Genomic DNA, 21,266 nt, shown 5'->3' on the forward strand with positions numbered 1-21,266 from the left:
CAAAGATAGACATACAATGCTGGAGTAACTCAGCGGGACAGGTGGCTTCTCGGGATAGAAGGAATGGGTGACGTTTTGGGTTAAGACACTTCTTACCCGAAATGTCACCCATTCCTTCTCTCCAGAGATGCTGCCTGTCCCGCTGAGTTACTCCAGCATTTTGTGTCTGTCTTCAATAGGTTGGCAAGTTGGCACAAATTAAAGGATTCCCACGGGGATGTTGATGTCTTGCCAATAGCTTCTGCCAAGGTGACCTTTCTCTGCTCCACTTTTGTCCAGCATCAGTAATGGCATCTCCACATTTGTACCCCTCAGTGCAAGATGTTGTGATCACTGGTACATTGATGAGCCCAAAAATGCTCAGGCCTTCACCGAGGTTGTTTCTTGTTAGTTGGCCAATTATCTAAACGAGGTCTGGAGATTTCTTTTATTCCATGTTGATGAGCATTATGTATTATCTTAAACGCTTTTTCGGAAATCATATTTACCACATCAACAACATTTCTCTCATCAGCCATTTCTGTTGCTTCATCAAAAAATTGTTATATTAGTTAGACACAATTTGCTTTCAACAAATCCACATTGGTGCCTGCAATACCCAATTAACTTTTCATTCTGTTCCTAATCATTGTTCCTAAAACTAAATTGATTGCCTGTAGCTACTGGCTTCATCCAAACAAATTTTTGAACAAAGGTGTGATATTTCCAATTTTGCCGTCTTGATTGATTGGAAATTCATGGCAGTGGCCTCCACATTTCCCGGGACCAGCTCCAGAGCAGCAGTTCACTTTACTGTCTGTAATTTGGTGAAAACCAGTGGCCACATACACAATGGAGAAGTGGTAAGTTACCTTTCAAAGAGAAGCAACACCTGTAGACATCCAGACTGTGCGAAAGATTATGTGAGGCAACTTCTACATGCCGAAAGGTTGGCTCGGGAAAAGTCAGAGAAATAGTAAGATTAAACGAGAACTTACCAGTTCGAAGTTTGATCATTATTTCATGAGGAGTACGTTGAGGGAATACGTGAAGAACCCCGCCAGGACGCATGCGTGCCATTCTTCAAAGCAGCGGTGTGAAATCACAGATAACTGTAATGACTGAACATAGTAAGATTAGAGAAGAAAATACCAGTTGAGTATATGATCAAGGGTGGGAGCGGAGGGCACGTATTCCCTCAACGTACTCCTCATAAAATAATGATCAAACTTCGAACTCGTAAGTTCTCGTTTAATCTTACTATTTTACTTCGGAGTCACATGAGTGACTACGTGAAGATTTCAAAGCTCTGTGATTTCATGCCGTGGAAACGAGTCCATGCATCACATCTGCCTTAATTGACTGTGGGAGGAATTGTGTTAACATGTTTAGACATGAATCCAACATTGAAATCCATGATAAATTATTAACAACAAATTATAGCCCCTATTTATGGGGTGAAATTATATTACTGAACTTAAAATTGACTCTGCAAAGTTCCAGGTTTAACTACTGGTTTGTGGTAGAATAGTTGGCACATTTTCCCCTTATCCATCCTGCTGTCTCGAGGATTTGGTCCATTGGTACATCCAACTCCATAGCTGCCGATGTAGCTGCAGCCCTGGTGGAATAAGATTTGAATATGTTAGTATCCACCCCAGCTGTTGTTAAAAACTGTTTCAGCCATCTGGAAATAGTTTGAACCGACACTTTTTTGTGGGTTGTTTGTGGCTGATTGGTAGTGCCACCTCATAGCCTCAGATGTTTTTGGTGTTCTCCATATATAACAATAATTGTCTTATTATACAGAGACGATATCTGTAGGGTAATCCCTAAATTCTATTTTGAGGCCTGATGATCCCGGTCTGTTCTGTTTGACTAATTTGTAATATGAAACGTTATATTCCTGTTGAAGAAGTCATATAGTCCAGCCTTAACTTATGTACGACTGTACCCTTAGTGCCGTGACCAAAGCCATCAGCATGACTGTTTTGTGCGTCAGTCTTTGCAGGGACAGAGCTGTTGCTGGAGACCAATTCCTTAGCAACGTTAGGGCAATACTCATATCCCATTTTAGAGAGTACCTGGTTCTTGGGGGATTGATATTAAAAATTCCCCTCATAAATTTGGTTACCAGGGGTGAGTCCCAACAGAATGACGCACTGATCCTCGCCATAGATATGTTGAAAGGGCACTTCTGGCGCAGTTAATGGCACTGTAACTGAGCCCCTCATCATAATGGAGGCCTGCGAGGAATTCCAGAACAGACGTTATGTTCATCGAACTGTAGATGATGTTGTTTCTGTGACAATATATCTCCCATTTCCTGATGTATACCAGATATAGTTTTTTGGTGGACTGTCTGTGGCCCGCTGAGATAATGTTCAATGTTCGGTCCGCCAGTCCCAGTTGCAGTAGAGGTTTCTTTAGACTCTACAAATTGATAGGTCTGTTGTATTTGACATGGATGGGTTCCCCTGTTACGGGATGAACCAATAATCTGGTTGTTTCAGGATGGTGATACATGGTTAAAACCCATGTCGAGTATCACAGGGAACCATGGTTAAGTAGGCCAATCGGCATTACCAATTAACAGACGCCGAGTCTTGTTGTATTTTTCGTAATACCCGACTGATGATGCAGAAAAGGAGGGAATGCATAGATAAACAATTGCCCCCTCAATGCAGTGAAAAGCATCTGTCCATGCTGTCCCAGGGTCTGGTTCCCAAGAAACACAGTTTGGTAACTGGTGATTAAGTCTTATTTTATTGAATTTGCGTGACCTGATGTCTGTCACTGAATTTTGGGTTACCTGGAAGGTAAGTAGCTGATATTCAAATATTTCTCTGGATACACCATTACCAAATTGTATTAGTCAGATTGTCACTCTGTAGTCTAACATGCTGGTGATTTATCCCAGAGCAGTATGACTTTAGGCCATAGAACGCACCCCACATTCCCAGGTAGTTTATGCCCAGTGTCTGTGATAATGATGCCTCCTGTGCCTTTCATCTACCGCCACAGATGGAGATGGAATTGATAGTATCCCAACCAAGCGCACTGGCATCAGTTTGTAGCACCACTAAGGGTTTGCTGATAACGATAGGGTTGGAACAATGCCGAATGTTATCCCTCCACCATTTTAATTCCATAAGCTTTGATTGGTGGCTTATTGGTCTGTCGAAATGACTAGTATTAACTTTGAGTGCTTGTATTTTTGCCTTTTGTAGATTTTTGGTAATACAAAGGTCCAAATTGTGTGGCTGGAAAGGCAGACACTATATGCCAATTACCCTTGCTACCAATCTGGTAGACGGTTCACTGATGTCAGTGGGGTTGTTGCAGGCCTCAGTTAAGACTGTAGCCTTGTCCTTTGGTAAAGTCACCGACATGTGAGCTGTCAATAGTGAACCCCAAATAATCCATTATGTTGGTAGGCGTTAGTTTAGATTTAACTGGATGGATGATAACCCCAGTTTTCACCCAATTGTATGGTGGCAGTTACAGCTAGTTTGGCCAACTCCAAAGTTATGCCCACAATTAGTATGATCATATGATTATGTATTTGGTAGAGCTCTAAATAGCCAGAGCTGCCCCATCCAGTTGAATTTAAAAAAAAAAAATGTTTGTGATCAGTCCGTGTAGGCACTGAATAGTAAGCATCTTTTAGGTCGATGCTAGCCGTGGAGTAGCCTTTGGAAATCAGTTCTTTAGCAGTTACCAGTTCCCATTTTGTACTGAATATATAGTACAATGTATTCAATTTGGTCAATTCTATGATGATGCGACTGTCACCATCTATTTTGTTTTTGGTAAAGATATAAGACACAAATTCCAGCCAATCGTGTTGGGTTTACCCATTACCCCTTTTGCACAATTCAATGGTATATCCCTGGATACTGCTTAGGATATAAGTGTCTGTAGTTGATATACACCATGTATCCAAAAGAGTGTAATCTCCCACCAATATGTGTATTATCCACTCTTCCTATAATTTGTAAGGGACCAGACCCACCTACCTCCATTGTTACCAGTGGAAGTTTGCTTCTTCTGTGTAGTCTTCGTGGAGGTTGAGGTGCCGGTGTCTGGGTTTGTTTTTGGGTTGGGGGCTTGCGCATCTTCCACGAAGGCCGGTCTGGGCTATGGTCTAAAAGACCGCTGTCCTGTATGCCCGGCCTTTGAGCTTTCACCAGCTTCTCTTGTTCTGCTGGTGGGTGCATAAGGGTGCTGTCTTTGGCTGTAGGAGATCCTTAATGTTGTCGCCTTTATGAGCCCCAGGGCTTTTCTAAGTCCTGCTCCGACATGTTTCCAGATGCTATTTCCACGACTGGAACATTCAGGGATACGCAGTTTCATGGTCCCAAGTATTTTTGCAGTGGTGTCCATCGTGGTCTGGCTGTATGTATTTGGACACCATGACCAGTAGATTTTGCCTTCCTGCACCACCTGCACACTTGTAGTTTTGTTCGTCAAAACCCCTCTTCAGGGTCAGCCCAGAATTGACCCCTCAGTACTCCTCTCTGACGAGGGAGATGCACTGTGCAGCCCTACGTAAGGTGCTGCTGTGGGTGTTTTTTATATTCCCACGGTGACTAGACTCCATCTCCCGGAGTCTGTCATGTTGGAGCTTTTGCTCCATAAGCCGCTCCAACCGGCTCCAGCGCTCACAGTCGCCGGCCGCTCGCGGCTGCTCAAAGTCGGACTCATCAGTCAATGACTCTTTTGGTTTTCTTCTTGCCTTCCCGCCCAGACGCAGTGTTTAATCTGGCCGGTGCGGGGGCAAAGCCGGGCACAGCTGTTCCCTTACGGGTGATTCCTGTGCCGCCGGCCGCCGCTGGCGTCCGCAACTCCGCGGTCTTCCCCCGCCAGCTTTGTCGCAGCTCTGGTCGACTTCTTTGCCTTGTGCATGTTTCCCCACCTGTAGAACAGTATGGGAACAATAAAGACCGCAGTATCACTTACCTGCAGGTCCAGGCTTAAAACTTGCTGTTATGGGGGAACGTCCTTCCACCCCTCCTCTTGCCGTTTTGACTTGTCAAAGCCAACGGCTCCATTCTGTATAGTCTCCCGCCCAGCCATGGTGTTTAATCTGGCCAGTGCGGGAGCGAAGTCGGGACAGCTGATCCCACTTACGGGGCTTGTGCCTTCAGCTGCTGCTGGCTCCCGCAACTTCGCGGTCCTCCCCAGCCAGCTTTACTCGCAGCACTTGTGGACACTATTTTGTCCAGCTTCCCCCCTGTGTACAAACAGCGCGGGGAACAAAAAACTAACGCAGAGTAAGTCACTTACCTGCAGGTCGCGGTTTCAAACTTACCGCTGCGGGGGAACGCTCCACCCCGCCTCTCGTTTCGCAAGCGTGAAAGCGATATGACACGCATGCGTCCTGGCGGGGTTCTTCACATAGTCACTCACGTGACTCCGAAGTAAAATTCACCAATCGATTAACCATCACATGTATCCCTTCCCCACACAAGTCACACCAGCTTCTTGTTTTCACCCAACAAACAGCTAACAATGGCCTGTTTCCTTTATCATCGTTACCTTTTGCATATGTTTTATTCATTGTTCTTTATCTCTCCACATCTTCGTCTATATCTCTCGTTTCCCTTATCCCTAACCAGTCTGAAGCGTAGATACTAGAGTGGTCCTATGATCTTTGGTCTGAAGAAGGGTCCCGACCCGAAACGTCACCCATTCTTTCTCTCCAGAGACGTTGCCTGTCCCGCTGAGTTACTCCAGCTTTTTGTGTCTATCTTCAGTTTAAACCAGCATCGGCAGTTCCTTCCTAGACATGAAAACATCCCCCAGAATTGCACAACGCCAGCTTAGCAGTTCAGTTTTCAGCTGTTTTAGTTAATTGTCACGTGTAACGACGTACAGTGAGAAGCTTCTGTTGCGTGCTAATCAGACAGAGGAAAGAAGTCTGAAGTCTGAAGAAGGGTCTCGACCAGAAACGTCGTCTATTCCTTTTCTCCAGAGATGCTGCCTGACCCGCTGAGTTACTCCAGCTTTTTTGTGTATGTCAGTGGAAAAACAATACATGATTACAATCAAGCCAGTGTGCAGATACATGATAAGGGAATAACGTTCAGTGGCAGCATTTAGTGGTCCCAAGGATGTGGGGAAAATCATCCGCAGATTGAGCTTAAAGTGTAGAGGAATGAAATATTGAGAGTACTGGAATACTGAAACATAAATGATTCATGTGGAAAGAACCCATGTTGGTGAGAAAAGGGAGAGAATTAACGGTGAACTTTTGTTACATCTTTCAAAAAGTACAGACGCAAGGCTTGATCTGGGAGAAGGAGCATGAGGCAAGATTGTCCCAGAGGGGAAGGCAAGAGGATTTTAATTCATTTTTCCAACAAATGCCTTGTTGCCTTTCGGGACCTATTTCTGTCAAAGGGGTGGTAACAGGCAAGTAATGGAATGAATGCTGAGCCTCTGCGAACAAGGCTACGTTTGTAGCAGCTTGTGAAATTTGGACCAGTAATCAAACCTATTAAGACTCAAACCGCTGCAGGCTAAACTGCCTGAGGTGTCGCATAAAGAGCAGAGAACAGACAGGATCTATTTTTAAGAAGCTGGCATCGAAACTCTGGTAGAAACAAGGAACTGCGGATGCTGGTCCATGCCAAAGTTAAACACAAAGTGCTGGAGTAAGTCAGCGGGTCAGGCAGCATATCTGGAGAGCATGTGTGTATGACATCTCGGTGCGGGGCCCTTCTTCAGACTGATTGTTCGTTGGGGAGTGGAATGAAAGCTGGAAGAGAGGAGGGGCAGGACAAAGTCTGACAGGTAATAGGTGAAAATGGCTGAGGTGAGGGTGGGGGGGGGGGGGGTTCATAGGGGGGGGGGGGGGACAAAAAAAGCGAAGAGGTGGGGGAAAAGGTGGGGGGTATTGTAGTTACCTAAAAATGAGAGAATGTTCATACCGTAGGGTTGTAAGCCACCCAAGTGGAATATGGGGCTGTTCTTTCAGTATAGGAGTAAAGAGGTTCTTCTGCAGTTGTATAGGGCTCTGGTGAGACCACATCTGGAGTATTGTGTACAGTTTTGGTCTCCTAATTTGAGGAAGGACATCCTTGTGATTGAGGCAGTGCAGCGAAGGTTCACGAGATTGATCCCTGGGATGGCGGGACTGTCATATGAGGAAAGATTGAAAAGACTAGGCTTGTATTCACTGGAGTTTAGAAGGATGAGGGAGGATCTTATAGAAACATAAAGTTATAAATGGACTGGACAAGCTGGATGCAGGAAAAAATTTCCCAATGTTGGGTGAGTCCAGAACCAGGGGCCACAGTCTTAGAATAAAGGGGAGGCCATTTAAGACTGAGGTGAGAAAAAATGTTTTCACCCAGAGAGTTGTGAATTTGTGGAATTCCCTGCCCCAGAGGATAGTGGAGGCCAAGTCACTGGATGGATTTAAGAGAGAGTTAGATAGAACTCTAGGGGCTAATGGATTCAAGGGATATGGGGAGAAGGCAGGCACGGGTTATTGATTTGGGACGATCAGCCATGATCACAATGAATGGCGGTGCTGGCTCGAAGGGCCGAATGGCCTCCTCCTGCACCTATTTTCTACGTTTCTATGTTCTTCCAGCTTGCATGTGGCCTCACTCTGACAATGGAGGAGACCCAGGACAGAAAGGTCAGTGTGGGAATGGGAAGGGAAGTATAAAATGGTAAGCAACCGTGAGATCCAGTAGGCCCTAGCGGACCGACGGCAAGGATGCTGCACCCGTGCAGAACGTTGATTTAATTAACTTTAGCTTTAACTTACAATACAATACAATTTATTTGTCATTTGAACCCCATTGAGGTTCAAACGAAATGTTGTTTCTGCAGTCATACACACAAGAAAGAACCAAGACACAACACAATTTACACAAACATCCATCACAGCGCATCTCCTCCTCGCTGTGATGGAAGGCAAAGACTTATTTCTCCCCTGCACTCCCCATTCCCCTCCCGATGTCAGAGTCAAAGCCCCCGGCGGGCGATGGTAATTGTCCCGCGGCCATTAACGCCGTGCCGGGTGATGCAAGGCCGCGCTCCGGGTCTTGTTGTTGGAGCCCCTGGCGGGTGCTAGCAAAGTCCCACAGTCACTCCAAGCCACGCCGGGCGATGATGTAAGGCCCCGCTCCAGGTACTCTTCAACCCCGCAACTCGGGCGGGTGAAGTCACCGTTGCGGAAGCCCCGAAAAGCGGTCTCCCAGCAGGGACCCGCGGGCTCCCGGTGTCACTGTCCACCGGACCTGCGGTAAGCCTCCGAATCTCCAGGGTCAGTTCGCAGCCGAGCGCCACCACAGCTCCACCCGCTCCGAACTCGGCCAGCTCCACGATGGTGAGTAGGTCTGCAGGCTTCGCGACTGGAGCCCCAGGTTGTTCCTGCTGGAGGCCGCTCCACGGTGCTAGGCCCCAACGACAACGGAGACCCGACAGAGAAAAGGTCGGATTCTCCGTGCATGGGACAGATTTTAAAAGTTTCCCCCGCACCCACCCCCCCCCACACACATACCCGCACACATACACAAAAAAAAAAAAAAAACTACATTCAAACGAGACAAAACATAATAAAAAGACAGACGGACTGCAGAGGCCGCTGCGACGTGAGTCGCGCCGCCCACCAAAACTTCCACCCTGCCCTCAAATTTAGCTGGATTATGTCTGACATCTCTCCCTTTTATGGCAGGGTCATATGCATTAGTACTGCGTCCACAATTTAATGGAGTCATGTTGTGGCTCAGAACACGTCCTGTCCACAAAATTGACAAACATCTAAGATATTTTAGTTTAGGTTTTAGTTTAGAGATGCAGCATGGAAACAGGCCCTTCGGCCCACTGAGTCCGTGCCGACCAGCGATCCCCACACATTAACACTATCCTAATCAGACACGGGACAATTTTACACTTACACCAAGCCAATTAACCTACAAAACTCTCTTGTCTTTGGAGTGCGGGAGGAAACTGAAGATCTCGGAGAAAATACAGGCAAGGTCACGGGGAGAACGTACAAGCTCCGTACAGACAGCGCCCGTAGTCAGGTTCGAACATGGGTCTCTGGCGCTACAAGGCAGCAACTCTACCGCTGCGCCACCATGCCTCCCATTTCATCAAAAGTTGTCAAAAGGCTGCAAATATTTCTGAAGTTCAAAAATATTCAAGAATTATTAAAATGATTTAAAATAATTAACTGGTTAAGAACAATAACTTTAATGGTATGTTAATTAACATTTAATCAAAAATCTTTGTAGTTGTTCTTTCCCATTTAATTTAATGGTATTGTGCTTCCGACACTGGGTGTCCTGCTGATTAAATTTAGTGATCTATTCTACATTTTCAGTCTGAAGAAGGGTCTCAACCTGAAACGTCACCTATTCCTTTTCTGACCCGCTGAGTTACTCCAACTTTTTGGGTTTGTCATTGGAAAGTTGAACTGTCATATCACATCCGCAGCCTCATTTGTCTTCACTTTGTGATGTATGGAAATGTCGGCAGGAACAGGGAGAGATGTGCAGGTTATCCCATTAAATCTGGGTCGTCATTTCACGTCATGAACTGGACAATTGGTATAAAGAGTTTTCAGGCCAGTGTTAGGACAACAGGTGATCGGTGACAAAAAGGATCTTGGTGCAAGTTAGACAAAGGTAAACTGCCTTACACCATCAACTCTTCCATCATTCAACCAATTCTGTCTTCCATCAGAGATTTATTTTTTATTTCTGTTCTCCTCCTGCTCCTCTTTCGCCTGCCTCCAATGTTTACGAACCTTTAATAGGGAACAATATCTCATAAGTTTTTGAGTTCATCAGATAGGAGCAGAATTAGGCCATTCGGCCCATTGAGTCTACTCTGCCATTTAATCGTGGCTGATCTATCTCTCCCTCCTAACCCCATTGTCCTGCCTTCTCCCCCTAACCCCTGTCACCCAGACTAATCAAGAATCTAGCTATCTCTGCCGTATAAATATCCACTGACTTGGCCTCCACAACCTTCTGCGGCAAAAAATTCAACAGATTCATCACCCTCTGACTAAAGATGTTCCCCCTCATCGCCTTCCTAAAGGAACGTCCTTTAATTCTGAGGCTATGACCTCTGGTCCTAGACTTTCCCACTAATGGAACATCCGCTCCACATCCGCTCTGTACAGGTCTTATCCAGGTCTCTGTTTCATCCTCCACAGATACTGTCAAAATTGCTGGGAATACTCTGTAGCTTTAATATATAGTTCAGATTTGTATTATTTGCTTCTGTTTCTTGTGGCATCTGATAAATTACGGATGAGTTGGCTGCCGTTCTGATAACATAATATTGGTAGCATAAAGAGTTCTTCATTGACATGTTGGGGTATTAAGACTCTGTTAAACAGAGGAAATGAGAGCTCTCAGTGGCAATTCTTAGTTTAGTTTAGAGATACAGCAGTAGAAATAGGCCCTTCGGCCCACCGAGTCCACACCGACCAGCGATCCCTGCACATTAACACTATCCTACACACACTAGGGATAATTTACATTTATACCAAGCCAATTAACATACAAACCTGTACATCTTTGGAGAGTGGGAGAAAACTGGAGCACCCAGATAAAACCCACGCAGTCACGGGGAGAACGTACAAACTCTCTACAGACAGCACCTGTGGCCAGCACCCGTGTTCTTTACCGCTGTGCCACCGTGCCGCAACATCCCTTCCAGCAAATAACCCTTTTCAGATGCCAGTCATGAAAGACCCCGCCCAGTTACATTCATTAACCAAACGCTAAGTGACCTTTATAAGGAGTAGTGCCTGTATTTGCAGTTGGGAAACAAAGCTAGCTGTGTGGAAAGCATGGGGTGCAACTACAGTGAGGCTCTTTGTGATTAAGTAATCGCCCCATCATCACGCTACATAACTTGGCTGGCCCAACAGTCAGGTGGCTGGAAGGCTTTGAATTGGTAGCCACAATTTTTTAAACTGTACTGCCTGAGTTATTCTTCCATTTCACTCAACGTAACAAAAGACTTGCAGTGTTCGGAGAAACGTAAATGTAATTGACGTCCATTTTTCAAAAGATACTTTGCGGTGCTGATTATAATGGGAAATGGTATATCATGTTGAATTAGGTAGAAATGCTGACAGGTAAATATTAATATAAGAAAAAGAAAATGTTGGTTGAGGGGTGAATAGACATCATGAAGATCAGTGTCGCCGAGACAAAGTAGAAAAAGACCGATGAATGCCAAACTCAGTCTGTGTTTTACATTCTGCTCAGCAGCATTTGCCTTTCTGACTATTCATTATAGTAACTTTAATTGTGTGATCATCAGCATCTGCTTCAATTTCATTTCCCACAGAAGCTCAAATTAGTTTTCTTCTTCTTATGTTTCTCTTCTCTTTATTAACAGTTCTTTCTCCTCAAGGGACTGTGCCCCTCTCAAGTAATTACCACTCAAGTAGTACAGAACAAGTCTTGTCCACAAAACAGACAAACAACTAAGATGTGTCTGGGAAGGAACTGCAGATGCTGATTGAAACCGAAGATAGACACAAAAAGCTGGAGTAACTCAGCGGGACAGGCAGCATCACTGGAGAGAAGGAATAGGTGACCTTTCTTCAGACTGAGTGTCAGGGGAAAGGGAAATGAGAGATCTAGATGGTGATGTGGAGAGATATAGAACAAATGAATGAAATGTATGCAAAAAAGTAACGATGATAAAGGAAACAGGCCAATGTTAGCTGTTTGTTAGATGAGAATGAGTTCAGACAATGAGACTCAACAAGGACTTTCAACCTGGTACGACTTGGATGAGTGAGGGTTGGAGAGAGGGGGGTGCAAAGTTTACTTGATGTTGGAGAAATCATACCATTTGGTTGTAAGCTTCCCAAGCAAATTGTGAGATGCTGTTCATCCAATTTGCGTTTGGCCTCACTCTGACAATGGACCCTTTCTGTCCCAGGCCTCCTCCATTGTCAGAGTGAGGCCAAATTACCGGAAATTGGAAAGTCTTCTCTAACTTCAAGTAACCCTTGCATCCCCTCTCTCTCCATATCTTTAATTCATTTGTTCTATATCTCTCTATATCATCGTCTATATCTCTTGTTTCCCTTTCCCCTGACTCAGTCTGAAGAAGGGACTCAACCCGAAACGTCACCTATTCCTTTGCTCCAGAGATGCTGTCTGACCCGCTGAGTTACTCCAGCTTTTTGTGTCTATCTTCCTTCAACACCTCTCTGCAGTCCTCCAGCTGAGTGGAGCCAGATTTGGCTTTTTCTATTCTTTTCAAATCCAACCTGCCAATATATCATAAACCGTGGCTTTTCTTCCCATACCCGCATCCGTATCTCTGGGAAAGCTGGAGTAACTCAGCGGGTCAGACAGCATCTCTGGAGGGAAGGAATAGGTGACGTTTTGGGTCAAGACTCTTCTTCCGACTGCATCTCTGGTGTTGCTCAAGCATCTATCCTGGCATCCTCCTATTTTCCAGACACATGCTGCTTCAAATCATTGCCCAGAAACACTAGTTTCTACCTTGCACAGTTGGCACCCAGCTGTAGCTCACCATCATCAGTCTCAAACCTCTCACTGGCCTTGTTACATGCAATGGAGTACACTGCCATGTTATCTGGGATGGAGTGTACTGCCGTGTTACCTGGAATTGGGTACACCGTTATAGAAACATAGAAACATAGAAAATAGGTGCAGGAGGAGGCCATTCGGCCCTTCAAGCCAGCACCGCCATTCATTGTGATCATGGCTGATCGTCCCCTATCAATAACCCGTGCCTGCCTTCTCCCCATATCCCTTGACTCCACTAGCCCCTAGAGCTCTATCTAACTCTCTCTTAATGTTACTTGGGATGGGGTGCTCTTTGACCCATTGAGTTTATCCAGCAGTTTATGTTTTGCTCCAGAATCCAGCTTCTGCCATCCCTTGTCTCTTCGTTTCTACACCCTAAACTTACAGGTTATTCCAGGTCGCAGCGGCTGATCCATGTGGCATGTCCATGTTTATCATCAATTGCAGCATTAGACAAGCTCTTCTTCTTATCGAGTCCACACACAAGATTGGAAGTTGTGCAGCCGGAGCTGAACACACTTCTCGGCATCTGCACACAATGGTGTCTGTCTTGTCGCTTCTTGTGCTTCTTGTGCGTGGTGGTTGAAAGATTGGTGGAAACAGGGCCACGACGTGAATGCTCTTTCCTTGACCCCAGCATTAGAGGTCATTGATGTTCTTTACTCAAGGAGACACACTGGTCTCTGCTGAAAGAAAAGAGGCCTTCAGCACGTGAGCTTCTGAGGTCTGCAAACTCTCCTCCTGAGGTTCGTGGGATCCTCTTCCGAACCTGGAGATCATAAATCGTCGGCACTTACATTTCCTGAACTTACAGCTCTTGGTCAACTATGGGAAGAAGGTTCACATTGCCAACTCCACATGGCCAAGGGGATTTGTGACACTCAGCCCTAGGAGGTTACATTGCCAAGGTCATTCAGCCTGAAGACTGTACCTTGAGGGCAGGCCTTTCTCCTGTGCTCTCCGAGCCTGGTGGAGAGTACCTTCAGTTCCCTTAAGTGGTGACTCCAGTGCTTGCACTTCTGGAGGTGCCCTGCAGACTGTATTAGAGTGGGTAGTTGTCACTGCTGTGTTCTACATAATCCCTTGACATTTTAAAGCAGAGATTGATAGTTCTTATGTTTAAGAAGGAACTGCAGAAGCTGGAAAATCGAAGGTAGACAAAAATGCTGGAGAATCTCAGCGGGTGAAGAAGGGGTTTGACCCGAAACGTTGCTTATTAGATCAGCTTAGATTAGAGATACTGCCCTTCAGCCCACCAAAACCACACCGACCAGCGATCCCCACACACTTACACTTTCCTACACACACTTGGGACAATTCACTATTTTACCAAAGCCAATTAATCTACAAGCCTGTACGTCTTTGGAGTGTGGGAGGAAACCGGAGGTCCCGGAGAAACCCACGCAGGTCACGGGGAGAACGTAAAACTCTGTACAGAAAAGCACCCGTAGTCAGGATCGAACCCGGGACTCTGGTGCTGTAAGGCAGTAGCTCTACTGCTGTGCCACCTGGGGTAGGGTAAATCCTGCATATGGTGCAAATTCCAGCCACTGTGCAGTGGAGAAGTGAGTGAATTGTTATGGATAAGGTGCTTATCAAATCAGCTACTATGTCCTAGAACATAAAAGAAGGAACAGTACAGCACAAGAACAGGCCCTTCGGCCCATTATGTGTGTGATGAATATGATGCCAAGACCTTCTCTTATCTACCTCCACTTAATCCATATCTCTTCATTCCTTGCATCTCCACATACCTATCCAAACGTCTCTTAAATGTCACTATCGTTTCTGCCCCTCTCATCTTAAAATTATGCCCTGTAGTATTTGACTTTTCCATCCAAGGAAAAAGGTTCTGACTGTCTACCTTATCAATGTCTCTCATCATTTTCTGTGTAAAAAACTTGCCCCACACATCTCCATTATATTTTCTCCCTCTCGCCTTATAGTTGTGCCCTCTAGTTTTAGACATTTCCACCCTGAGAAAATGGTTCTGTCTCTCGCAATTATATATACCTTTATCAGGTCTCCCCACAGCCTCTGACAATCCAGAAAAAAACAATCCAAGTCTGTCCAACCTCTCCCTGTTGCTGACATCCCCCAACACAGACATCATTCTGGTAAACATTCCCTACACCCTTTCTAAAACCTCCATACCCTTCCTGTAAAGGGCGGGGTGGGGGTAGACTTCAACTGCACCAAAATTCTATAAAGTTGCATCATGACTTCCTGACGCTTATATTCAATGCCCCATCCTTTGAAAACAAGCATACCATATGCCTTCATTGCCACCTTATCTAAGTTTAGTTTTTAGTTTTGAGATACAGTGCGGAAACAGGCCCTTCCGCCCACCGGATCCGCGCCGACCAGCGATCCCCGCACATTAGCACTATCCTACACCCACTAGGGACATTTTTTACATTTACCAAGCCAATTTACCTACATACCTATACGTATTTGGAGTGTGGGAGGAAACCGAAGATCTCGGAGAAAACCCTACGCAGGTCACGGGGAGAACATACAAACTCCGTACAGACAGCACCCATAGTCAGGATCAAACCCGGGTCTCCGGCGCTGCATTCGCTGTAAGGCAGCAACACCACCGCTGCGCCACCATGACCGCCCGTTGCCGCTTTCAGTGAGTTATAGACTAAGATCCCGCTGGAAATCTACTCGACTCGAATTGTTACCCATTCCTTCTCTCCAGAGATGCTGCCTGACCCGCTAAGTTACTCCAGTATTTTGTGTCTATCTTTACGTGTACCTTTACAATAATGGCTTAAAAATTTCTTCACGGGTCTCAGATTCTTAGGTTTAGGCCCAATGAGGGCGACTGAACCTTTGACACTCCACAATGACAGTGGTACCATGCCCAGACCAGACATTGAGCTGTGCGTCCGCTGAAACCCAAACGACAGACCCACCAATAGAAGACCCATCCCAATGCAGACCATCAGCCTCTCACACCAGTCTACAGAAGGGTCACTCCAGAGATGCTGCCTGTCCCGCTGAGCTACTCCAGCTTTTTGTGTCTATCAGGTCAGACACAAGGATGTTAAGGTATAAATCAGTGTGTCTGGAGCACACTCTCTTCCCTTCAGCATCACTCTCGGCTACCTCCAGTGCACGACCAGCAGCCTTGCCGCTTTGAAAGGCTGGAGCCCTGATAATAGGTAATTGCAGGAATCTGCCAGCAGATGCAATAAAATCCTAGCAGTAATTGTTGGCTGCTGTGCACACGACCGTTTAAAGGAGTGTTAACATAGAACATGGAACAGTTCAGCGCAAAAACAGGCCCTTCGTGAATGTTGGACCAATTGCCCAGCAAGACCAATTCTTATCTGCCTGCACATAATCCATTTTCCTCCATTCCCTGCATATCCATATGCATATCTAAAAGTCTCTTAAATGCCTCTGTAGTATCTACCTCAACAACTAACTCCGGCAGTCCAACCAATTTCTAGGCACTCACCAGTTTCTGTGTAAAAAAACTTGCTCCACTCATCTATATACTTCTAAATGTCTGATCTTGTATGTCTGTATGTATGTATGTATGTTTTGTATCTTCCTCAAAATGCTATGAGCTAGCGCTTACATTTTTATATATTCTAAGTCACATTTTCCCGAGCTGTACTCAGCTTCACTTAAGATTTCATTCTATAGTTCACGTTATTCACGATTAAAGTTTTTTAAAAAAGCCCCAAACCGCTTCTCACAGAGAGCCTTTTTCCAGTAGCTTCCAGTGATGATGTCACAATGCCATCTCACAGACATCCAATCACAATGGATCTCATTTACAAATGACATAATAATGGGACGTTGCGAACGGTAATCGCAGTTTCTCACAGAGCGTCTTTTTCCAGCAGCTTCCAGTGATGATGTCACAATGCCACTCACACTGCAGCAATCACAATGGGCTCTCAAGTTGCCGAGTACCATAATAACATCACAATGGGACGTTTCCAACGGTAACCGCAGCTTCTCACAGAGAGCCTTTTTCCAGCAGCATCCAGGGATGATGCTATATTTCAAAACTTTAAAAATGCCAACAAGGTTTTTACTGTTAAAATCCTTCCTGCCAGCTTCCAACACACTTCGATACAAAGTTGCAAGATAGGAACACTCTGAACTTTTCACCTCAATGGGATATCACAGCAAGTGCTTCAACAGGAGGGGGAGGGCCAATTGGTATTGAAATTGGAACTGCTGTGGCAGGCAGGGGAAGTGCAATTGGAATTTTTTTTTAAGTCCACTGCTGAGGGAGGCAGGGGAGTGCTGGAATCTTACGTTCAGGAATGGGTTCAGTTGAGGGACCACGCCTCCCGTGGGGGCTATGGGTTAGTGGTGCAATATTGTGTTGGGGATCGGGTTGCGTTGGGGGACCAGGCCTCCCGTGTGACCAGTTGATCTTGCCTCCTTTAAACTTTGCCCCTCTCATCTTGAAGCTATGCCCTCTAGTATTTGATTTTTCTATCCAGGGATAAAGGTTCTACCATCTATGCAATCTATGCCTCTTATAATTTTACATACTTCTATCAGGTCACCCTGCAACCTCCGGCATTCCAGAGAAAACAATCCAAGTGTATACAACTGCTCCATAAAGCTAATATTCCCATATCCAGACATCATGGTGGTAAGCCTCCTCTGCACCATTTCCAAAATCTCCACATCCTTCCTGTAATGGGATGACTGGAACTGCATGCAAAACTCCAAATGCAGTTTGACAGAAGTCATGAAAAGCTGCATCATGACTTCCTGACTCTTATGTTCAATGCTCCGACCTATGAACGCAAGCATACTATGTGCTTTCTTTACCGCTCTTCACAATGTCATCGGGTGGCGCTGCAGCCTCGCCAGCAATTTGTCAGTCATTTCGACTTTTTTTAGTTTTTTTTTAGTATGTCTAATGTATGTGTAAATGTCTCTAGGTATGTGTTTATGTGGGGGTGGTGGGGGAGGGGAATAGGGGGAAACCGTTTCCAGTCACTTACCTCGGTGGAGATGTGATTTTCTCCTAGTCGCATTTTTGCCCTCCCTCGCGGCCTAACAACTTGGATTGCAGCGGCCTTTCCCGGAGATGGCCCGGAGTTTCAACAGCAGGCGCGGCGTGGATTTTAACATCGCTGAGCCAGAAGAAAGGCTCTGACCGCCGGCCTGCTGACTTTAACATCGTGAAACCGTGGTCTGCAGAGCTTCTGTCAGCAGGCATGGAGCGGACTTTACCATCCCGGAGCCAGGGATCCCTTGTGGGGGATCGCCGGAGAAGAGCTCCGACCGCTGGCCTGCCTGCGGTCTATAACATCGAGACGCCGCGGTCTCCGGTAAGAATGTGGCCGATTCGGGCACTCCAAGTCGCGGAGTGGGTTCCATCCGTTCCGACGTCGGAGCTTCGATCATCCCGACGAGAAGGCCTGTACATCGGGCCGTCCGTAACGGCAACTGCGGAGGGTCAAGGCCTCAAACACGGGTGAACAAAAGGAGGAAGACTGACTGAACTTTATTGCCTTCCATCACAGTGATCACTGTGCTGGATGTTTATGTTACGTTCTATCATTATTTTTAATTGTGTTGTGTTCTTTTAATTGTATGGCTGCATGGTAACTCAAATATCACTGTAATTAATTGGTGCATGTGACAATAAATGTGAATCTGAATCTGATTCTGAATCTATTTGTGCTGCCAATTTCATGGAATTATGGACCAACCCGAGGTCCCTCTGTACATCAACGCTATCAAGGTGTGGTGTATGCTGTAAATGTATGGGTACACTATAATGCAGATGGCGAGGAATCCTCTGTCCAGGCACTGTTAACACACCTTCTCCACAGGTTAGCTCCAGGATCAGTGCTCTGGTATAGGCGAGATTCACATTCCGAACACAGTCCTCAACAGCCTTCACCTCTTTAGTCTCCTGTCTCTGGCAACCCCTACGCTGAAGCAGGAACAAAAAGCTGGAGTGACTTAGCGGGTCCGACAGCATCTCTGGAGAAAAGGAATAGGTCACGTTTCAGGTTGAGGCTCTTCTTCAGACTGAGGGTCAGGGGCTCCACTCTAGTGTTTTGTGTCCAGGGTTTAAACCAGCATCTGCAGTACCTCCCTGCACAAACCCCTACACTGAGATTGCTTTTCCATGCACCACCCATTATGTCCTCACCACCAATGTCCAATTCACTGGAATTCCTGATGGCACTTTGGCCTCATCACCTCCCACTCGTTTAGAACCCTTCTAGCAGGGTTTTCTTACCATTTGTGTCTCTGGGCATCCTGCCTAATCTCCATTCCCTGCCATAGCATTCAGTTCCCAGTTGATTACCATTAATAAGGCTTCAGTGTAAATATGCCGTCTTGCTGCTCGACGGGGAGTAGTATGAGGAGTTTCAAGTGTGCAACCTTATTCGACCCAGTCTGCTCTTGGTCAATGGCATTTATGTTTGATTTGTTTCCTTTTCAGTTGGTCGAGAGAAATCTCATCAGTGAGCCGGTGCGTGAGCCCCCCACTGAGGCTTCTGTGACGGAGGAGATGGAGACCGCCTCGGGCCAGCTGGATTCTGTTCTCCAAGAGACGAGCACCTCAGGCAACTCTGGAGAGAGGCCGCCCGAGGAAGGGCCAGACTTTGCCATTAAAGAAGAACGAGGTATCTGTCCAAACTTTAGAAGTGGAACTTTATTTTATAACAGCTTCAGTCTTTCATAAGGTTATAGGAGAGAGGAACAGAATTAGGCCATTCAGCCCATCGAGTCTGTTCCGCCATTCGATCATGGCTGATCTGTTTTTCCTCTTGCAACCTTCCTTCTCCCCATTACATTTCTAATCACAAATCTATCAATCTTTGTTTCAAAAATACCCTATGACTTGGCCTCCACGGCTAGATAGTTAGATAGAGCTCCTAAAGATATGGGGAGAAGGTAGGAACGGGGTACTGATTGAGGATGATCAGCTATGATCACATTGAATGGCAGTGCTGGCTCGAAGGGCCAAATGGCCTCCTACTGCACCTATTGTCTATTGTCTATTCAAGAAGGAACCCACTGAGTTTTTCCAGCACTTTTGTCTACCTTTATTTTCCAGTATCTGCAGTTCCTTCTTATGCATAAATAGAAAATAGTCTACACCTTTTTGTCTTCCAGCACAGTGTGCTGCATTGTATTCCATCTGCCACTTCTCTGCCCACTCTCCCAACCTGTCCAAGTCTCCTGCAGAGTCCCTGCTTCCTCAACTCTACCTATCCACCACCTATCTTCATATCATCTGTAATCTTGACCTCGAAGCCATCAATACCAGCATCCAGGTCATTAACATATAAAACATGAAGAGGAGCGGACCCAACACCGACCCTTGTGGAACACCACTAGTCACTGGCAGCCAAGCTGAAAAGGCCCCCTTTATTCCCACTCTGCCTTCTGCCAGTCAGTCAATTTTCTATCCATGCTATTACCATTATCAATGGTAATAGCATTAACAAGGGCCTTCTGAAAAGCCAAGTAAACAACATCCACTGAAGAGGTGTCTCGACCCGGAAAGTTATCCATTCCCTCTATCTAGAGATGCTGCCTGTCCCGCTGAGTTACTCCAGCATTTTGTGTCTATGATCCACTGACTCTCCTTTGTCTGTCTGCTTGCTAAGGGCCTGTCCCACTTAGGCTATATTTCAGGCGACTACATGACCACTGGGTGTCGCCTGTACGGTCGTGAGTAGTCTCCTCAGTCGCCCAAAGAGTCGTAGCGTCTCTCTGGTCACCACTGGATTTTCAATATGTTCAAAAATGTTCAACAACAGTGGGCTTGGCTTCTCCTGACCTAGGTGCTGTCGTAGGTTGTCTCCAGGTGACGTAGGTTGTGGCCGGTGCTGACTTTGGTTAATTCCATTGGCGACTACCTACGTCAACCTATGTCAACCGGCGACAGGTACCGACGACTGAATTGTCTTCAGTTGTCTTTAGTTGTCGCCAACAGGGTCGTAACTTGTGGTAGCTTGTCGCAGGTGGACGTAGGATGACCGGTTGTCGTAGGTTGTCGCCTCTGTGGTCGTAGTTTGTCATAGGTGTGGTCATTGGTGGACATCCTGATGGGTCGCCGGTTGTCCGTAGCTTGCGTAGCTTGACGTCGACTCGGTGGTAGTTTGTTGTAGCTTGTAGACATTGTCGTAGGGGGGGTCCAGTCGCAGGTTTTTCGGCGACCTGCTACGACTATGACAGTCGCCGGCAGTCGCCAAAAAAATTGCCTGAATGTGACAGACCCTTTAGCATTGTTGTGCACCCCAGAGCCAAGGCATACATCTGAAGCACCACGCCACACATTTATTGGGACATCCTCGTTTTCAGTCATCGAACATCAATAACCCTCAACCCTGAATTTGCAACCCAGGGAAATCATGCATGTCCCCAGCTGACGAGCCCATTGACTTCCACAGTATTACAAAACAAAGTGATCCAAAATGGAGCTTGGGCCAAATTCTTCCTCCACTAATAAATCAGAAAAGTGCAACCAAAATAATATTCAAATTAAGTTCCTAAACTTCCTCAGGAGGTGAGAGATGAGACACAGGGCCCCAACCTGAAGCATCGTATCTCCATTTCCCTCCACCAATTCTGCCGGACCTGCTGAGTTCATCCACTACTCACACCGCCCGCTGCTGAAAGACTCATCCATGCCTTCATCTCCTCCCGACTGGACTATTGCAACTCACTTCTCCTTGGCATCAGCTCCACCTACATCAACCGACTCCAACTGGT

The 21,266-nt window shown here is 46.1% G+C and overlaps 1 protein-coding gene across 6 annotated transcripts in view; it reads left to right on the forward strand.

Moving 5' to 3' along the window:
- LOC116971961 (collagen alpha-1(XVIII) chain-like) overlaps window positions 1–21,266 on the forward strand; it is a 288,785-nt gene that overhangs the window by 133,340 nt on the left and 134,179 nt on the right. For all 6 annotated transcript variants that reach the window (XM_033019180.1, XM_033019181.1, XM_033019176.1 and 3 more), the window contains one exon: window positions 18,985–19,168. In XM_033019180.1, coding sequence (XP_032875071.1) covers window positions 18,985–19,168 — 184 coding nt within the window. The remainder of the gene's footprint in view (window positions 1–18,984; window positions 19,169–21,266) is intronic.

The sequence above is a fragment of the Amblyraja radiata genome, chromosome 4 (assembly GCF_010909765.2).
Source record: "Amblyraja radiata isolate CabotCenter1 chromosome 4, sAmbRad1.1.pri, whole genome shotgun sequence".
NCBI classification, from domain to species: Eukaryota; Metazoa; Chordata; class Chondrichthyes; order Rajiformes; family Rajidae; genus Amblyraja; species Amblyraja radiata.